This window comes from Neovison vison, chromosome 7, assembly GCF_020171115.1.
Source record: "Neovison vison isolate M4711 chromosome 7, ASM_NN_V1, whole genome shotgun sequence".
NCBI lineage: Eukaryota > Metazoa > Chordata > Mammalia > Carnivora > Mustelidae > Neogale > Neogale vison.
In genome coordinates this window covers 124,886,208-124,905,498 of record NC_058097.1, presented here as the reverse complement: position 1 = coordinate 124,905,498, position 19,291 = coordinate 124,886,208, and the positions used below count along the sequence as shown (strand labels likewise).

The following is a 19,291-nucleotide window of genomic DNA, read 5'->3' as shown; positions in this document are numbered from 1 at the left end:
CATCAGCCTTAGAAAAGGTAACACAGAAGCAGCAGTTTGCATAACCCCTGGGGCAAATAAGAGGGAGATCTATTTATACTGATTTAGGAGCATGTTGGGGGACTTTTCCTGGAACAAAGAAGCTGGCAGTCCCCATCTTCTTCCCCCAATCCCCAGCATAAATGCAGGGTGACCTGTGGGAGGTGGTGTTGCACAGACACTTGCTATCTAACCTGCTAGCAGTGCACCTGCCCATAAGTTATGGACTTATGGTGGACTTGCCCACTCCAAGCCTGCCGGCCTTGGCCCAGTACAAATTTTGTTAACACATGTGCTCCACCCAGCTGCCACAAATGGAAATCACCCACCTCCAGCCACTGCTGCAGACTACACCTAACTAACCCATGCAAAGATGTCACTTGATCCGGTCACCCTCATTATGTGGTGTTGTGTCCCCTGTCACCATCGCTTTTCTGAGGATCCAGCCTAGGATAAAATAAAGAAAGCATAAAATAAAGAAAAAAATCATAAAATAAAGAAAAAAAGAATCGAAGTGTATGGCTAAAGAAAACCAGTAAACCATTAAAGAGAAAAAGAGAAGAATGAGAGAACTACAAAAACAACCACAGTGAGTAAAAAATATAGCAATACATATCTACCAGTAATTACTTTGAATGTAAATGGACTAAATGCTCTAATCCAAAGATAGTGTGACAGAGTGTATAAAAAATAACACTCATCTATATGCTGCCTACAAGAGACTCATTTCAGACCTAAAAACATCTATAGTTTGAAAGTGAGGGGATGGAGAAACATTCATAATGCAAATGGATGTCAAAAGAAAGCTGGAATAGCAATTGGACAAAATAGAATTTAAAACAAATTCCATAAAAAGAGACAAAGAAGAATGGTATAAAATAATAAAAGGGGCAATTCAACAAGAATATGTAACAACTGTAAATATTTATGCACCCAACACTGAAGCACCTAAATAGATGAAATAGTTAATAGCAAACATAAAGGAATTAATTGATAGTAGGGAACTTTATTATTTTAAGATTTCTTTCTTTCTCTCTCTCTCTCTCTTTTTTTTTTTTTAGATAGAGAGATAGGGAGAGAGAACACACATGCAGGGGAGGGGCAGAAGGAGAGAGAGAAACTCAAGCAGACTCCATGCTAAGCACAACGCCTGAAGCAGGGGCTCATCTCATGACCCTGAGATAATAAACTGAGTCAAAATCAAGAGTCAGATGCTCAACCAAATGAGCCACTCAGTTGCCCCAACAATAGTAGGGAAACATAACACCCCACTTACAATGGTCAACAGATAACCAAACAGAAAATCATCCTTTTAAAGCCATTGTTTTTAAGGAAACACTAGACCAGATGGATTTAACAGATATATTTGGAAAACTCTATCCTTAAACACCAGAATACACATTATTTTTAAGTGTATATGGAACATTCTTCAGAATAGATCACATATTAATCCACAAAACAAGTCTCAACAAATTTAAAAACATCAAAGCCATACCATGCATCTTTTCTGACCACAGTGCTATGAAACTAGAAATCAACCACAAGAAATCATCGGGAAAGAGCACAACTATATGGAGGTTAGATAACATGCTACTAAATAATGAACAAGCCAGCGAAAAAATCAAAAAGTACATGGAAACAAATGAAAACGAAAACATAATGGTCCAAAACCTTTGGGATGCAGAAACAGGGTTTCTAAGAGGGAAGGATATAGCATTACAGGCAATATCAGGAGAAAAAAACAAAACAAAACCCTCAAACAACCTAACCTCACTCCTAAAGGAGCTGAAAAAATAACAACAAACAAAACTCAAAGCCAGCAGAAGGAAGGGAATAATAAATATTAGAGCAGAAATAAATGGAATATAAACCAACAACAACAAAAATAAAAACACAGTAGAACAGATTAAGGAAACCAAAAGCTGCTTCTTTGAGAAGAGCAACAATATTGATGAGCCCCGATCCAACCTCACCAAAAGAAATAGAGAAAGAATTCAAATAAACAAAATCACAAATGAAAGAAGAGAAATAGCAATCAACACCACAGAAATACAAACAATTATAAGATAATATTATGAAAAACTATACCAAAAAATTAGACAACCTAAATAACTAAAAAACTAAATAAATTCCTAAAACATATAACATACCAAAACTTTGGGAGAAATAGAAATAGAAACTTTGAACAGATTGATTATCAGCAAGGAGAGTGACTCGGTGATCAAAAACTCCCAACAAACAAAACTCCACAACCAGTTGGCTTCACAGGTGAATTCTGTCAAACACTTAAAGAAGAGTAAATACCTATTCTAAAACTATTCCAAAAAATAGAAGAAAAATTTCCAAATTCATTCCATGAGGCCAGCATTACCCTGACACCAAAACCAGATAAAGACACCACACACAAGAAAGAGAATTATAGAACAATATCTCTGATGAACATAGATTTAAAAGTCCTCAGCAAAATACCAGCAAACAGGCTCAAACTGTACATTAAAAAAATCATTCACCATGATCAAGTGGGATTTATTCCCAGGATGCAAGTGTGGTTCAAAGTGATACATCACATCAATTAGAGAAAGGATAAAAAAAAAATCATTTCAATAGACACACAAAAAGCGTTTGACAAAGTGCAACATCCATTCATGATAAAAGCCCTCAACAGAATAGATTTAGAGGAAACATACCTCAACATAATAAAGGCCACACATGAAAAACCCATAGTGCACATCATACTCAATGGGAAAAAAACTGAGAGCTTTCCCCCTAAAGATAGGAACAAGCAAGGATGTCTACTCTCACCACTTTTATTCAACATGGTACTGGAAGTTCTAGCCACAGACAACAAAGAGAAATAAAAGGCACCCAGATCATTAAGGAAGAATTAAAACTTTCACTAATCATGGATGACATGACACTATATATTGAAAACCCGAAAGACTCTACCAAAAAACCACTGACCTGGGACACCTGGGTAGCTCAGTGGATTAGGCCTCTGCCTTCGGCTTGGGTTGTGATCTCGAGGTCCTGGGATCAAGTCCCACATTGGGCTCTCTATTTGGCAAGGAGCCTGCTTCCTCCTCTCTCTCTGCCTACTTGTGATCTCTGTCTGTCAAATAAATAAATAAAATATTAAAAAAAAAGAAAGAAAGCAATTCCATTTACAATTATAGTTAAGCCTCTGACTCTTGATCTCAGGGTCCTGAGTTCAAGCCCCATGTTGGGTTCTATCCTGGGCGTGGGGCTTACTTTAAAAAAAAAAAAAAAAAGTAAAGAAATAGAACTACCTATGATCTGGTAATCTTACTACCGAGTATTTATCCAAAAAACTAAAAAACAAAAACAAAAACAAAAATCAAAAAAACAAAACACTAACTCAGAGGGATACATGCACTCCTAAATTTATAGCAGAATTACTTATAATAACCAAATACGGAAGCAACCCAAGCGTCCATTGATAGGTCGATGGATATGCATTCCTTTATCCATTTCTCTCTCTCTCTCCATATTTTATCCATATATATATGGATATGTGGATATATACATATATATGGATATAAATATGTCTATATCCACATATGTATATATCCACATATCCATATATATATGGATATAAATATTATGGATATGGATATCCATAATATGGATATATGTATAGATCCATAACATATTATATATATATGGATATATGGATATCCATTTATAATGGAATATTATTCAACCATAAAAAAGAATGAAATCTTGCCTTTTCAAAGGACATGAATAGAGCTGAAGAATATAATGCTAAGCAAAATAAGTCATTCAGAAAAAGACAAATACCATATGAATTCACTCATATATGGAATTTATTAAACAAAACACAGGAGCAAATGAAAACAAACAAGAGGGACGGACACAAATCAAGAAACAGACTCTTAACCACAGAGAACAAACCGATAGTTACCAGAGGGGAGGTAGGTGGGAAGATGGGTGAAATAGGTGACAGGGATTAAGGAGTGCATTTGTTGTGGTGAACACTGGGTGACATGTGAAATTGTTGAATCACTATAGTGTACACCTTAAACTAACATTATATTGTGTGTCAACTCTACTGGAATTAAATTTTTTTTTGAGAAGGTTAAATCAGTGTCTGGCATATTGCAAGTACTTAATAAATAATATCCATTATCACTATTATCCCTGATTTTATACCCTGGGAAGCCAGAAAGCCTGAAAGGTAAATCTCCCTAAATCATCTAAGAAATGGCCTTTATGTTACCATTTGATTAATGTCTCTAATATAACTCATGAGACTGAAAATTTAATTAGAACAGAAATGAGGCAAGTTTTTGCTTACACTTGTGATCTCAGCATCTACAGCAGCACAGGTATATGATAGATACCTATAAATATTTGTTCAACACACTTGTTTCTTTTTTTTTTTTAAACAATTATTTAGTTAGATATATCTGGATTAAAATTCCAAGTCCAGTACCTTCTAGCTGTGTAAACTTAGACAAGTAAATCACTTTGAGTCATAATTTTCCCACTTGTTGGAAATGGGGCTAATGGTACTTAACACTTGCTTCACAGGGTTGTGGAGAAACTTAGATGAGGCAAACACGTCTGCATCACCCCCAACACAGGAGGTGCTCATTATGTTTCAGTCTCCTTATCTTTTGCGGTCTACGCAAGAATCTTGTCAGTGTTAGCAAACATCATGGTTTGCCACAAGAGGGCAATACTATATGAAAACAGAAACCTACGCCAAAAAACAAAAATCAAAAACCTCATACCCACAAAACAACAACAACAACAATCCCCAAACCAAAAACTTTCCAAAATTACATTAATTTATTCCTCTCTCTCTTTCTCTCTTTTCTACTCCATAAATGTAGTTTTTTGATGAGGGTTTCGTGTTTAGAATTCTGTTCTTTTCCTCCATTGTGTTCTTTAGAAATCAAAGGACTTTAAAAATCATATTGTCACAAGGAGCAAATTCCAGCCTCTACAGTTATTCTTGCTCTCTTGGTTGGTGGTCTTGACTTACTGTTTCCATGACCTTTTTATTAAGTTAACCTCTACACTCCTGGGTGTTAGTGCTGCACTTCTTTCCTCTTGACAGCATCTCTTAGTTATATTAAGTTTATCTCAAACTCAGCATGGAAAACCAAGCATATCTACATTTATTATTTGTAAGCAAAAAGACAATGCTTCTGTGTTATATAAGCTCAAATCCTATTACAGTTATGTTATATTCCTGCCTCCCCCGTGCAGTCATACAATGTGTTTCCGAATAAATTTAATGTTTACTATCTCTTCCCCATTCTCATTTCTACCTACCTGGTCCCAATCCCCTCTTCTCAATTCTCAATTCTCAACCATCTTCCTTTGTTCTTCTAACCATTTCTCAGTCCATTTATCGAATAATAAGTGCTTGGAATCAATACACCTACACAAGGTGGTCTATGTTCTGTGCTCTTCCTAAGAAAGACTCCCACTTCTTTCCCTGGGACTAAATGTCTGTTTTTCAACCCAGGCTACATTTAACATTTGGCTGTTTTATGACAAAAGTGGAAAGCAGAAAGGGAGCATTATATTTGAGAGGGACTCTGCAATTTATGAAAGCATTTTTTTAGCTGCAAAAGGGCAACGTTAGCAGGTCGCATAGGCTGCTGTCACTAATGATATGATATGTACACCTGGCTGTCAGATAATGCAAGGTCATACGCCAACCAATCTGACAAGAAACAGCAATGTTAGGAGCCAATGCTCCAATTGGTGTGGACCAAAAAAACAAAAACAAAAACCAAACTTTTAATAAGGCAGAATAAACAGTATCTGTTACGGTGCTATGGAAGTGTTTGATCTGAACTTTCTTCTCCTAGCAGAAGACTTAGAAACTCTTGATTCAAAAATTTATTTAGTGTAAAATGGTTTTGAAAACCAATCTGATTACTGTCTTCTTTGCTTTTCTTACTAATAATTGAATCATCTAAATGAACTATTCCAAACACAAAGGATAAATATTTCATGATTCCATTTATATGAGGTACCTAGAGTAGTCAAATTCATAGAAACAGAAAGTAGAATGGTAGTTACCTGGGACTAGGGAAAACGGGGATGGCAAGTTGTTCTTTATTGGGTACAGCTTTTCAGTTTGGGAGCATGAAAAAGTTCTGGAGATGGATGGTGTTGGTGGTAGCACAACAATGCGAATGTACTTAAATGTCATTGAATTGTATCTTTAAAAGTGGTTAAAATAGGGGTGCCTGGGTGGCTCAGTGGGTTAAAGCCTCTGCCTTCAGCTCAGGTCATGTTCCCAGGGTACTGGGATGGAGCCCCACATCCGGCTCTCTGCTCAGCAGGGAGCCTGCTTTCTCCCCTCTCTCTCTGCCTGCCTCTCTGCCTACTTGTGATCTCTGTCTGTCAAATAAATAAATGAAATCTTAAAAAAAAAGTGGTTAAAATTGTAAATTTTATGTTATATATATTTTGCATAATAAAAACATCTTAAAACAAATTTGAATTATGTGTTTTGTTCATTTAGTTTCCATCTTGTTCTTCCAGATGTGATGTGAGGTTCGACTAGAATTGTACAAAACCTACTTTCAAGGAGCATGCTTTGGGAAAATGTAACATATAGGTTGAAATGCAGGCAGTGACAATGTCCCTGTATTTTCACTGTAGGAAAGGTCAAGGAGGATGTTTAGTCTTCTATGTACATTTGCCTTTAATTAAGTAACCTCTCATGGTGCCTGGGTGGCTAAGTCAGTTAAGCATCTGCCTTCAGCTCAGGTCGGGATTCCAGTGCCCCGGGATCAAGCCCATGTTGGGCTCCCTGCTCAGTGTGGAGCATGCCTCCTCCTGCTTGTGCTCTCTTTCCCTCAAACAAACAAACAAACAAACAAAAATCTTTAGAAAGAAATTTTAGTAACCTCTTACCAGGCCTGAATTTGGCCTCAGAATATCTGAGTCTCAGAGGCCTAAGTCTATAAAACAAATTGAAAAATACAGTATTCCTGCTCTTACTCCTAAGGAATACATTCCAAGACCTCCAGGGAATGCTTGAAATTGTGATAATACCAAGTCTTATATACACTATGTTTTTTCCTAAATGTACATACCTATGATAAATTTCAATTTATAAGTTAAGTACTGTAAGATATTAAAAGAAATAACTAATAATAAAATAGAAAAACTTTTATGCTATAATAAAAGTTATGTCAGTGTGGTGTCTGTCTCCCCCGAAATTTCTTATTGTACTACACACACACTTCTTTTTCTTGTAATGATGTGAAATGATAATATCCCTACCTACTGAGATGAAGCGAAGTGTATGATGTAGGCATTGTGACATAGCATTAGATAACCCTTGACCTTCAGATGATATGTCAGAAGGAGGATCATCTGCTTCTGCACTGGAGTTGACCATGGGTAACTGAAACCCTGGAAAGCTAAAGTACAAATAAGAGGCGACTATTGTAATAATAGCCCAACAGGAACACTTACTGAGTACATATCAAACACCAGGTTTCAGTGTCAGATAGGATTGAGATCAAGGGAAATGTTTTAAGCAGATTTACAAATATTATGTATCAGCTTACTACCTCCAACTCACTATTTTCTCTTTAAAATAAAGCCCCATATATCCGATTTATTTCAGAATTAAGAAAACAAAGAGAGACACACCTCTGTGCCAGTAACCATGCCAAAGAGTGTGTTAGCCAATAATATTTATGAAACTCATCATGCAGCTAGCTGACAGGCCCATATATTATGAAGTGGAAACTTTAAAAGAGGGTACATACATTTCAATCCAATAGAATTTTCAAAGAAAAAAAAAACTTGCAGGTATAGACACTCTTTTATTTAGAAAGTCCATTCTCTTAGAAAGAATCTGGTTCAATTATAATGGTGGGGAAAATAATACATAAAAACAACAGTTCAAAACTGACAGTAAATTCACCTCAAAGCCAAACCATTTCTTTGCTTGGTTAATGTGGCACAAGACAAAGCCTGACTAGCAGGTATAATTAAAGTATGAATCACAGGGATAAGTCATGAGTAACCCTGAGAGCACCTATAGGAAAATAAGTCTATTATAACATACTAGACTTTAGAGACTAAAGGATAAAGGGTAGGAGGAAAAATCCTAATTCCATGTAAATGTAATTACGGGCCGGATTGGAAACACTGATAATGGCACTGGTGCATTATTGGCCCAACATCTCTGTAGCCTCTGTAACATAACATATTTCACTTCATGTATTATATAGGTACTCATTCTTAACGTTTTTTTATTCTGAAATTTGCTTGAGCTCACGTACTAGGCTTTGCTTTGTTTATTTCTTCATATAAATTATTTCTCCTCTCAGATCCTAATAATGTAGACAGTAGACATAAAACATGCAATTACACACCTGAATAGTTAATGATGACCCATATCTTAGAGTCTAGAATAATTTTGTCCTGACATAAGAATTAAAAAAAATGAAAATTGACAACCAATATATTAAATGCTACTTATCAAAGACTGTTGATACATTTTTAAAGAATTAATCACAAGATTTTTATTTAATAAAAAACAGAAAAGATTGTTGTATTTTATCCTATTTCATATCTCAGCAGTTGGCATTGGATTTAGTTGCTAGGAACAGCAATATGGCAAAAGTTGAAAGGAAACTATTTGTTTGGCTTGACTGTTTTTTTTGCTTTCAGGCTGTATGATGAATTAGATATGAAATCACCTCAGGTGAAAAACAGCCCCACTGCTGCTTGGGTCACTCCCTTGACTGAAAAATAGCATTATTGCCCCCCATCCCAACTCACCTACCCAAATGAAGACTATTTAACTGACAGCATAGGTTAGACATGTAGTTAAAATGACTCTAATAATGATTAGGCATTCTGCAGTATTTAGAGGTATAATGATACAAATATGAATGGAAGGTTTTTAAGTCCAATTTCCTTGGCTCAGAAGAATTTAAATCAAAGCCATCAAATATATTTTTAACGTCATCTTATCTTAGTTCAAGGTTTATGTGCTATTTTTAATGTTCATGTGTACGCGTTTAAAAAAACTTTTGAAACTAAAAGTCCTGACAGACTCTGAAACTTAATTCAGAAAAATGTAAAGCACATTAATGGAATTTTTCCCATGATCTGTAGAAGAGTTGTTGTTGTTTTTTTTTTTTTTTTTAAACAGATGGTTCAAATGGACAAAGCAATGAAAACACAGAAATTAAAAGCAGATCCTTAAGAAAAATAACTGAGTTCTCGGAAATACTATAGATGATGGCAGGACTAGATGTAAGGCAGCACTCTCTTTTACTGTCAAGGTTCGGAGAAAACAGAAATTTATTAGGTGATTGCCTTTCAGAGAAGGAGTAACTGACTCTTGGTAGGAATTAACTTTTCATTTGGAACTCCAGCCAGTTTCAACAATTTGAAAATCCTCATGCTTGTAGGATAAGTCTATCTAGGTGTCAATAAAATATACAGTATTTTGCTCTAGGTATTCTTCTGGAAGTAGGAACACCTAAGTCCCAGGTGCGTAGTTAAGGGAGTGGGGATGCCTTAAAATCTTCCCATTTCACAGCTACTTGGAAAAACAACATCCCAAGGCCTGTGAAAGCTTTTCATTTTCAGTATAGGAACTCTGACATTATTGGATCAAGGAATTGAGCGGTGGGATAGAGGCAGGTAAACTTTTCAACCCGGAATTTATATGCATTCAGTGGAGACATGAAGTTAAAGATCTAAACCAACGCAGGAAAGTAGCACCTTCCAATCAAGCTTCAAAATGATTTCTCAAACTTTAAGGAAAATTAACCTTGGTTTCTCTCCGAGACAATTTTTAGGGAGGGGTGGTGAGGAGGGCGGATAGGCGAGGCACGTTGAGAGTTGAGATCTTTTTGGGGCGTGGAAGACCCCAAAGTGTCGCCGAGGGCTAGTCAGATCCAGGTGCTAGGGAGGACACAGAGCCGACGCCCCAGGCGAAGGCAGGATCGCTACTGCGCCGCAGCCTCGCGCAGCCCTGAAGCTTGGTGCTGGCGGGTGGGTGGCGGGGGGAGGGTGACTGGGAGAAGGGGCGGGGTGGCGGAGGGTGGGAGTGCGACGGCAGGAGGAGGGTCTCCCAGCCCAGGCCCAGTTTTCCAGCTTTCTGAGCCTGCGTCCGTCTAGGGGGAGGGCTTCCCCTGCCCGGCCACCGTGGCTCAAAGCACCTAGGACTGTCAAGAGAGTCGGAGAGTGGAGGTGCCGGAAGTGTCTGCGCGCGGTGAGAGAACTTTCCTGCTCCGGCGGCGGCCGGGAGCGTCCACCGCCTCTCGCAGCGACGATGCGCCCTGATGACAACGACCTGAGCGGGCTCGCGCCTCGGCCTACCGCCAGAGTCTGCACACTCCTTGCCGCAGAAGAGGACTGAGCCCAGAGGCGTCCGCCCGCCGGGGAGCCCTGTGCTGGCAACGCGGCGCTCGGGGCCCATTTCCTTTGCCCCGTCCTCTGGCGTCTTGGCTGGTTCCCTGCGATCGCGCGTAGTCAGCGCCGGCGCGGTCGCCGGCTGTTCCCGCCCTCCCCACCGCCCCGGCCGCGTCCCCGGTGGCCGCTGGTAGCGTCTGTGCCATGGGGCTGCCTACTCTGGAGTTCAGCGATTCCTACTTGGACAGCCCGGATTTCAGGGAGCGCCTGCAGTGTCACGAGATTGAACTGGAGCGAACCAACAAGTTCATCAAAGAGCTCATTAAGGACGGCTCTCTGCTCATTGGGGCGCTGAGGAGTAAGTGGAGCTGGCAGGGGCGGGTGGAGAGGGCGCAGGGATGCGGCGACTTCTCGCGGGGTGCGGGTCTGAGGGGTGGGTGGGATGGAGGACTCGGGGCTTCTTTTGTTTGAATGGGTTTGGGACAAAAGCTGAAGAGCTCCCCTGCTGGTGGCCACCAAGTTTGTGCTTAGGTGTTTTTTACTTACATACTTTAAGGTCTACAGAAAAGGGGGAAGTTATCCACTGGACCCAGGAGTAGATCCTGAGGAAAGTTGGTCAAAGTCATCTTTTTTTTTTTTAATAAAGCTCCTGAAAAATGTTGGAGACTATTGGTCATTTTTTGTTGGTTGGTTGTTTTGTAATTTTATTGTGCCTAGTTTGAACACTTAAAAAAAAAAAAAAAAAGGTCCTTAAGGAGGGATTCAAGAATTTGGCTTAAGGATAAAATGAAGCTAGTTTGTTAGTGATACTCAAAGAAAACAATTAATTTCTTATATGTATCAGTGGCTTTTCACTGGGCACAATACATCATTGAATTGGCTTTTAAAAAAATGTACTTTTGCAATTTTGCCATTTAGTAGGGTTTTGGAGATGATAGAGGATAGTATGGCACCAGGAGATGTAATATCTTTACAAGCTTTTTGGTGCATCTTAATTTTTGGTTTGTACTGTAAGTCTAATGTTGGTCGAGTCACAGGGAATGAGAGTTCAGTGGTTAAAGGCCAATCAGAATTTCTGATGATTAAGTAAAGACTATCCTTAGGGATTTTTCCCACTTCCTTTCCCGAACCGATTTTTTTTACTCCCTCCTGAATCTGCTGGATCTTCACTTTCAAGTACTAAGACCTAGAAGAGTCTTAATAAATAAAAGAAACTCGAGTTTCTCTTTAAGAAAGTGGAGTGATCTGCCTTTGACTAGGCGGGTCCTAATCCCAGGGTCCTGGGATCCAGTCTCCCATGGGGCTCCTTGCTCATTTGGGAGCCTGCTTCTCCCTCTGCTCCTCCCCCATCCCGGATCGTTCTCTATCTCTGACAAATAAATAAATAAAATCTTTAAAAAAAAAGGAAAGAAGGAAAATGGAGTGATTTAACTGATAAGGTTTAACTTGTTACGTTTCCCAGACGGATTTCCATCTTATTGGAGGCTTCTGAAGGTTTTAGCTACTGAAAGGAAGCCCTGGACTCTCTGGCCTCTAATGGCTGGGTGAGTGAGGTATTTTCATTGCAGGGAGAGCCTTGGAGCATCTAGAAATCCCCAGGGCAAATGTAATAGAACCATCGTGGAGTGTATCAGTTGGAAGGGCAGTAACAACATAATGGGGATGTGTGTGCCTGAAACTGAGACATTAGCATCTGATCTGTATTTTGAAGCATGTATTAATAATGGTAAGGATGAAGCTTATCAGAATGTCTTAGAATTAGTGTGCTCCCAAATCTTTTTTTAAGCATCCCCAATGCTAAAACATTTACTTATTACTTGTGCTACTTAACTAGGATAAAGTATGTTTAATGCTCATATTCACATTAATTTCTGAATTTGAGGGTAGTACTGATAACAGTATTTACTGATTTGTGAAAAAATAATTTATCTGTAGTTCTTTTCACTCTGTGTGTACACAAATGTGAACTCTCTTTCCTTCCGGTTTGCAATTTCTGGCTGAGGTCTCAGGACTGGCCTCCTTGCATTTTAGCCTCTTCCAAAAGAGTTTCCCCGTCTCAGAATGCTAAATGCCAAGCTGCCTCTTGTGGAGCTGCCAGCCGGTCCACAAGTGACATTTTCTTCTCATTCTGCTGGGGAGATCTAGTGTTTCAAAAAGTTGAAAACATTTCCATAGCTGTGATAAACGTCCTGCAGTGCATATTATTATACTAGTGAGATTATGTACTTTATTGTGATTTTTGATTCTAGTCTTGCAAAAATCAGATGATTCCCATCCAGATAAGTTTGTTCTTGCATGTGTAAAGTGAAGAAATCTTTAAAGTTTAAGTTCCTTGAACATACGGAACCTGTCTCATTAATTTGGTCTTATGCACTTAAAAATATACAACATGCTGTCTTTCTTGGATTTTTAGGTTTGTGATGAGAGTTCATGATTTTAATGTTTGATTATTATTTATCTCATTATGGAAGGAAAACGGTTTGTTCCTTATTCAAAGAATTCCTAGCATCAGTTGCCAAATAAATTTTGCAACAGAGGAGCTCTTGAAGTCACAGGATGGCAATGCTTTTTTCCCCACCAAGCCACCTTCTAATCCCTTAGGGAGGATACACTGAGGTTAGGCTGCAAGCGGTTAAGTGTGGGTCCTGGGAAGTTGCTCAGTTAGGATAAGAATATGCCTAGAGGACTTTGAAGCCTGCTTTTATTTCTATCCCAGATCCACCAAGAAGCCCTCCTTTCCCCAGTTCTGTCCCTTGTTCTTTTCTGCCAGAGGAAGACTTCACCTTCCCTAACTTTATAGCTTTCTGTTCTTCTGTACCTACTGTTTCAGTAAGTGTATCCATTATCCTGTTCAGTTTTATTTTTTGCACTTTGTTGTTATTTTCATTAATAATTAATGGTTTCTTAATGTAGCCTTCCTGGAAGGACAGTCATCATGCATCTTGTATTATTTCCATCCTAGTTCATAGCTTTTCTGGTGAGGATTTTGGCATGCACTCTTGGCTAATACAGGCATGACTATTTCAATAGGAGTCACAAATGCTCTTTGAGTTTTACTTCAGGTTGTCAGTATTATGGGAATTAATAAAAGGGAAACCACACTGATGGCAGGCTGGGCATGTTAGGAGAATCTGGTAGATACCACTCAATGTCAATTATAGGAAGTTTTGTCAGTTACAGACTACTAATAGACAAATCAATAAGAAAGAATCATCAGTTAAAGTCCCAACAGGGAAAGATGTACATTGCATTTTCTACAAGAAATCAACTACCTCTGCAACTCATCTAATGAGAAACCGTTATCACTCTGAACTCTTGCTTTTTCCAGTGGACTTCTATTCAGAACAACCCCTCTTAAGTTCTTCTTCCTTCTCCACAAAATAACATTGCTCCTTGTTTTTTGGTCTTAGCTATGGTTTTGCTGTAACTTGCTTGTCCAGGATTGCAATTCTATTTCCAAATAAATCCATTTTGCCGATAAAATTTCTGGCAATCTTATTATTAAGGTTATTGGTTTCCTTAGTAGAAGGGTCCTTATCAAGGAAAACCTTGAGTAGATGATATCAATTTTAAATAATATAAGTAAGATACTTAACATTTTTTTAATAAAGACTTTTATTTATTTATTCGACAGACAGATCACAAGTAGGCAGAGAGGAAGGCAGAGAGAGAAGGGGAAGCAGGCTCCCCGCTGTACAGAGGGCCCAATTTGGGGCTGGATCCCAGGACCCTGAGATCATGACCTGAGCCGAAGGCAGAGGCTCAACCCACTGAGCCACCCAGGTGCCCTGATACTTAACATTTTTAAAATGAATTATTGCACATCCAATCTGAGAAAAATAGATGACAGCTCATTAAGTGGATGGACATAGACCTGAATTTAAATTCTGGTGCTGACAAATGATGTGTGATAAATGGCAAATAACTTACCATCTCTGGGTCCTACTTTTCCTATAAAATGAGGGAAGATTTATAAAGGTCTTACCACTAGGATTATTTGTTTATTTTGTTACATGCTGTATAGACATTTGGTGAGCAATATTTGAGAATATTTGATACTGGAGAATCAGATTTTAGATCATGCTGTGACTCACAGTCCTCCCCCTCTTTCATCAAGTGTTCTGTGAACTTAGTTACTTTAATGGGTATCTTAAAATTTGAGTTATTTGCTGTTTTTGCTTATTGATTTTCTTTTATAAAGAAACACCTCAAAATGGCTTTCTCATATAATTCTTCCTTTACTTCCTCTTTTCTTTTTTCTTTATACTTTTGAATATTTAAATAGGGCTTTGTCCTTGCAAAAATAGACTTCTCTGGGTCCCTGTGTGGCTCAGTCAGTTCACCATCTGCATTCGACCCAGGACTTGATCCTGGGCTCCTGGGATCAAGGCCCAGGTGTCTGGCTCCCTGTCGGTGGGGAGTCTGCATATTCCTGTCCCTCCACCCCTACACTTCCTCATGCTCTCTCTCTCTCTAAAAACTAAAATCTTAAAAAAAAAAAAAAAAAAAAAAAAGAATAGATTTGTCCTCCTCCCAAAAACAAAAAGAAAAAAGGAGTAGACAGAAATAGGATTGTGGTCATTTAATTGAATTATTGGGTAGGAAGAGCATATCCACATTTTTTTCTTCTACCCTGCCCTTTGGCATCTTGGTTCCTGCCATTTAGGATAATGTTTCTCAAACTTGTGTGTCTAGGCTTCTTCTAGAGGGAAAAAAAAAGTTGGTGGACTCTAATATAGATTCAGTTATTTATTATTATTATTATGGTAATATATATAAGCATGAAACTAATTCTTGTGTGTAGTCATACAATCTTAAAAGCAAATCAGTTTATGAATTAAATACAAATAATACTGTGAAATCAATAAAAAAACTTGTCAACTACATTCAGTTAATCTAATGGATGACAATGATGTTACTGAAAGAAAATTTCCTATCATATAAAGACTGTTGATAATATCTTGTGTATTGATTATTCATTTTCTCTTTGCTATTCCCAGTTGGAACTATAGTTCTTCAAAACTGCTTGCCCAGATGATAGCCTCTCTATCACAGATTATTATTTATTGGTCATATTGCCTCTCTTCCTGAGGCAGTAGTTCCTGGCACTAGTGTTCCATGACACAAATAAGAAGGGTGCCTGCTTGAGTAATAGAGATTGGTTGTTCCTAGGTTTAGATGTAGAATATACAGTTAATTAAGAATTTAGGACAGGGGCATGTGGGTGGCTCAGTGGGTTAAAGCCTCTGCCTTTGGCTCAGGTCATGATCTCAGGGTCCTGGGATTGAACCCCCATCAGGCTCTCTGCTCAGCAGGAAGCCTGCTTCCTCCTCTCTCTCTGCCTGCCTCTCTGCCTACTTGTGATCTGTCAAATAAGTAAATGAAATCTTAAAAAAAAAAAAAAGAATTTAGGACATTAGCAGGAGGGAAGCATATAATTACTTGTGCCTACTGCCTTCAGTGTTCCCAGATATTAGTTTGAAGTACTATGGTACACTTGTGATCTGGGGATTATAGTAAAGCAAAACCCGAGATGCAAACGCTACATAGAGATACTGTAAAAAGGGTGAAGGATCCTGCCTTCCATTTGTTGTGTTTCTCAAACTTGCCTTAGCCTGGTTTCACTTGTTTTTTTACTTTAAGCCATTCTCTATTTTGTGTGTATGTTCTGTACCCACTCTATTACTGGAGTTTTTGGTTGCACAGAGAAGGAGTTAAATAAAAGGAAAAAGCTGATTTTAAGAAGTTTGAGACTTTCTGTAGTTATTGTGCTATTTATTTGGTCATCCTTCAGCTTTTTAGGGAAAATTGCTATTGTTTTAGGCCATTTTTTGTATTTAAATTTGCACCTAGGTTTTATTTAGCTTAAATGGATACCATTGCAGAGTCTTGTTTACCCTGCAAGAGCTCCTTCCTGGCCACTTATCTCAGTAAGGCTGTTCTGCATGTGCAGCTGGGCAGTCTAATCAAAGGTATGGATATGTAATTACATCAACCACTCATTTGGTTCTTAAGTTGTTGGAATTAGAGTTAAATGAGCGGAAGTAGCTGCATCTTTCAAATGAACTGTAATTAATTTTAGGAACTGGTAGATTAGGAATGTAGTGCTTTAAGGTTCTGCTTCAGAGATGCTGCAAGTAAAGGCAGTTACACTTGTGTTAATTGAAATGACGGCCTTGGCACTTATCAAAGTGGAAGTAATTTGGGCTGGCTGAGTACTTCCATTTACTTCTGATTCTCAACGTGAGCTCAGTGCGTACCCTTTTACACTGTCTTTATTTTTGTTGGATTTCCTTTTTCAGCAGTTAGTAATTGAGGAGCTGTTCTGTTAGAGGCCAGGGAACGAGTTAGTGGGAGAATGGGTTAGCAAGAACCACCTTTTAAACTGCTATCTTTGGGGGCGCCTGGGTGGCTCAGTGGGTTAAGCCGCTGCCTTCGGCTCAGGTCATGATCTCAGGGTCCTGGGATCGAGTCCCATATCGGGCTCTCCGCTCGGCGGGGAGCCTGCTTCCTCCTCTCTCTCTCTGCCTACTTGTAATCTCTCTCTGTTGAATAAATGAATAAAATCTTTAAAAAAAAATAAAATAAACTGCTATCTTTGACAGTTATGATCAAGGTACTTTGAGAGTGAAGAAAACTCAGATAACTGCTAAAGTTTTAAGTTACTGAAAAGCTGCTTTAACAAACTTCCTTTGAATTACTAAATTAGTGTACAATGTTCATTGTGTTGATATGTAAGCATGACTCAAATCATTAAAAAAAATACAGCTAACATTCAGTATTACTTTGGTGTGAGTGCAGTTTTATTTAAGTAATGTATACTTAGAGAATAATCTTTTATTTAGATTTATAAAGAGAAATATTAGTTTAAAAATATCATATCATTAAGCCACATTTGGTAAATATGCAACAATGGAATGTTTAATATGGACAGATAAGGAAGGGTGAAGGAAAGGGGATTTATTTTGTCTTGAATCTTTTTCCTGAAAACTCTTTCTTGCCAGAACTGTGATTGCCGCCTCTTCTGGCCCTAGACATCCCGGCTGTCTAGAGTGTAATTTCCACTCACTTCAGCCTTCTAGGTGGGTGCCAGCCCCTCTGTAGCGCCACCTGCCACCCACCAGTTTCAGCTGGCAGCTCTGACAGCCCTCCTTTTTCCTCCACCATGCAAAACCTCTGCCCAGCATCTAATAATCCTTTTAGTGTATTCCCAGTGGATCTGGCCTCATCAACCAAGGACTTGCTACCTGCTTCTTGCTGAGTTTCATCCTGAAAATTAAAACCATTTGCTAAGCACCTGGCTGATTAGTGTGTGGACTCCGTGCTTCATCTTTTGCAACTGCGTTCATCTGAGCTGTAATGACTGGGTTTTGTAGAAGTGTAGAAATTCATATAATATTTGCTAATCTTAATGGCTCTTGAAAGCAAAGGAAAAGGGGCCAGATGATAACAGGACAGTCATTACAAATGTAATCATATTAACAGTTTTGTCTCTGACTAGGTGAACTTAAACTTTGGCCTGGATATTTCTGGTAATATGGATCCTTCTCTAAGATTACTTCTAACTGGGATGTTTGTTTGATCAGAATATGTCATAGTTCATATCCTCAGTCTTCTGATTTTATTACCAAGAATCCAATTATAACACTGAAGAAAGTGTTCTGGCAACTTCCATCACTCTTTGAGGACTGTGACTTGCTTCAGGAAAAGTGAATTGTGGAATATTAAGGTAACTTATAGTAGCTGATAATCTGCCAGTTTTTTCAGTCTTTTCCCTTTCTTTCAAAGGTATGCATAGCATAAAAGAAGAAAAACAAGTACTAAGTTTCCTAAAATTTTTAATTTGAGAGTAATTCTTTTAATTGCAATTTTTCATGGAACCTGGTGGGAAAAGGCTAAAATAAGATGAATGAAATATTTGTACATTATTTTATATTAATTGTAAGAGACTTTTTCAGTTCCAGTTTTTAGATTCTGTGATAGAAGTCTCCATTCCTAATGACATTTAAAAAATGCCCAAATATGACTTTTTTTTTTTTGTATGTTCGTTTATCTGATTTGGGTGAGTATTAGGAATGATGGGTAATTTTTGGTTTTGTGAAGGATAGAGAAGCATCCTGTATTGGTTCTCAATGTCAGATGGTATGGAAAAAAAATGGAAAAAATGCTGCATGTAAATAACGTTGCTACATTAATAGTACTCTTCCTGTACCTTGGCTTTACTCTGGGAAAAACTGGGTAGACACCCTATGCCCCCTTTCATTTGGAAGTCAGTCATATTTCTTGGTAGTGGAATTTCTATATTTCCTTACGCAAATCTAAAAAGCATACTGCCTGACACTTTATGAAGGGGATGCCAAATAGTATTCCGTCATGTGTAAACATATTGGAGCTTATCCAGATGAAAGACCCAGCTTCAGTTTTCTCTTTAGTACACAGTAAAAGTGGTGATGTAATTTAGAAAACTGGTATGTGTTTATGTGTGGAGGAGAATGATAAGCTGCTAATAGAAATGAGTATTCAGTATGTGTCTTATCCCTTTCCAAATCGAAGTTTAATAAATTGATTTTACTTTGCTTTGTGAGAATTTTTTCTTCTTCATTTATTTAATTTCTTTATTCCTCACAATGTCTGAATGGAAGATGTGGCCCCAAAATGGGGATGGTGGGGGGGGTTGTGAGAGAGGTAAACAAGGAGAAATAAATTAAAATTAAAATTGAGAAAAGAATTTAAATATTATGGTTTTGGAACTTTTGTCAGGCTTTGTGTATCTTATATGAAAAAGTTACTGTGTGACACTAGAGAATCAAAAGAATAAGAGAGTAGCCTGCCAACTGTTGTAAAAGCTGGATGTGGAAAATTTGAGGGAGATGGT

At 38.2% G+C, this 19,291-nt stretch overlaps 1 protein-coding gene across 2 annotated transcripts in view; it reads left to right on the top strand.

The window, feature by feature from the left end:
• The first annotated feature begins 10,158 nt into the window (after positions 1 to 10,158).
• The window catches only part of ARHGAP42 (Rho GTPase activating protein 42), a 279,971-nt gene continuing 270,838 nt past the window's right edge, over positions 10,159 to 19,291 (top strand). For both annotated transcript variants that reach the window (XM_044258255.1, XM_044258254.1), the window contains exon 1: positions 10,159 to 10,774. In XM_044258255.1, coding sequence (XP_044114190.1) covers positions 10,621 to 10,774 — 154 coding nt within the window. In that variant the 5' untranslated portion in view covers positions 10,159 to 10,620. The remainder of the gene's footprint in view (positions 10,775 to 19,291) is intronic.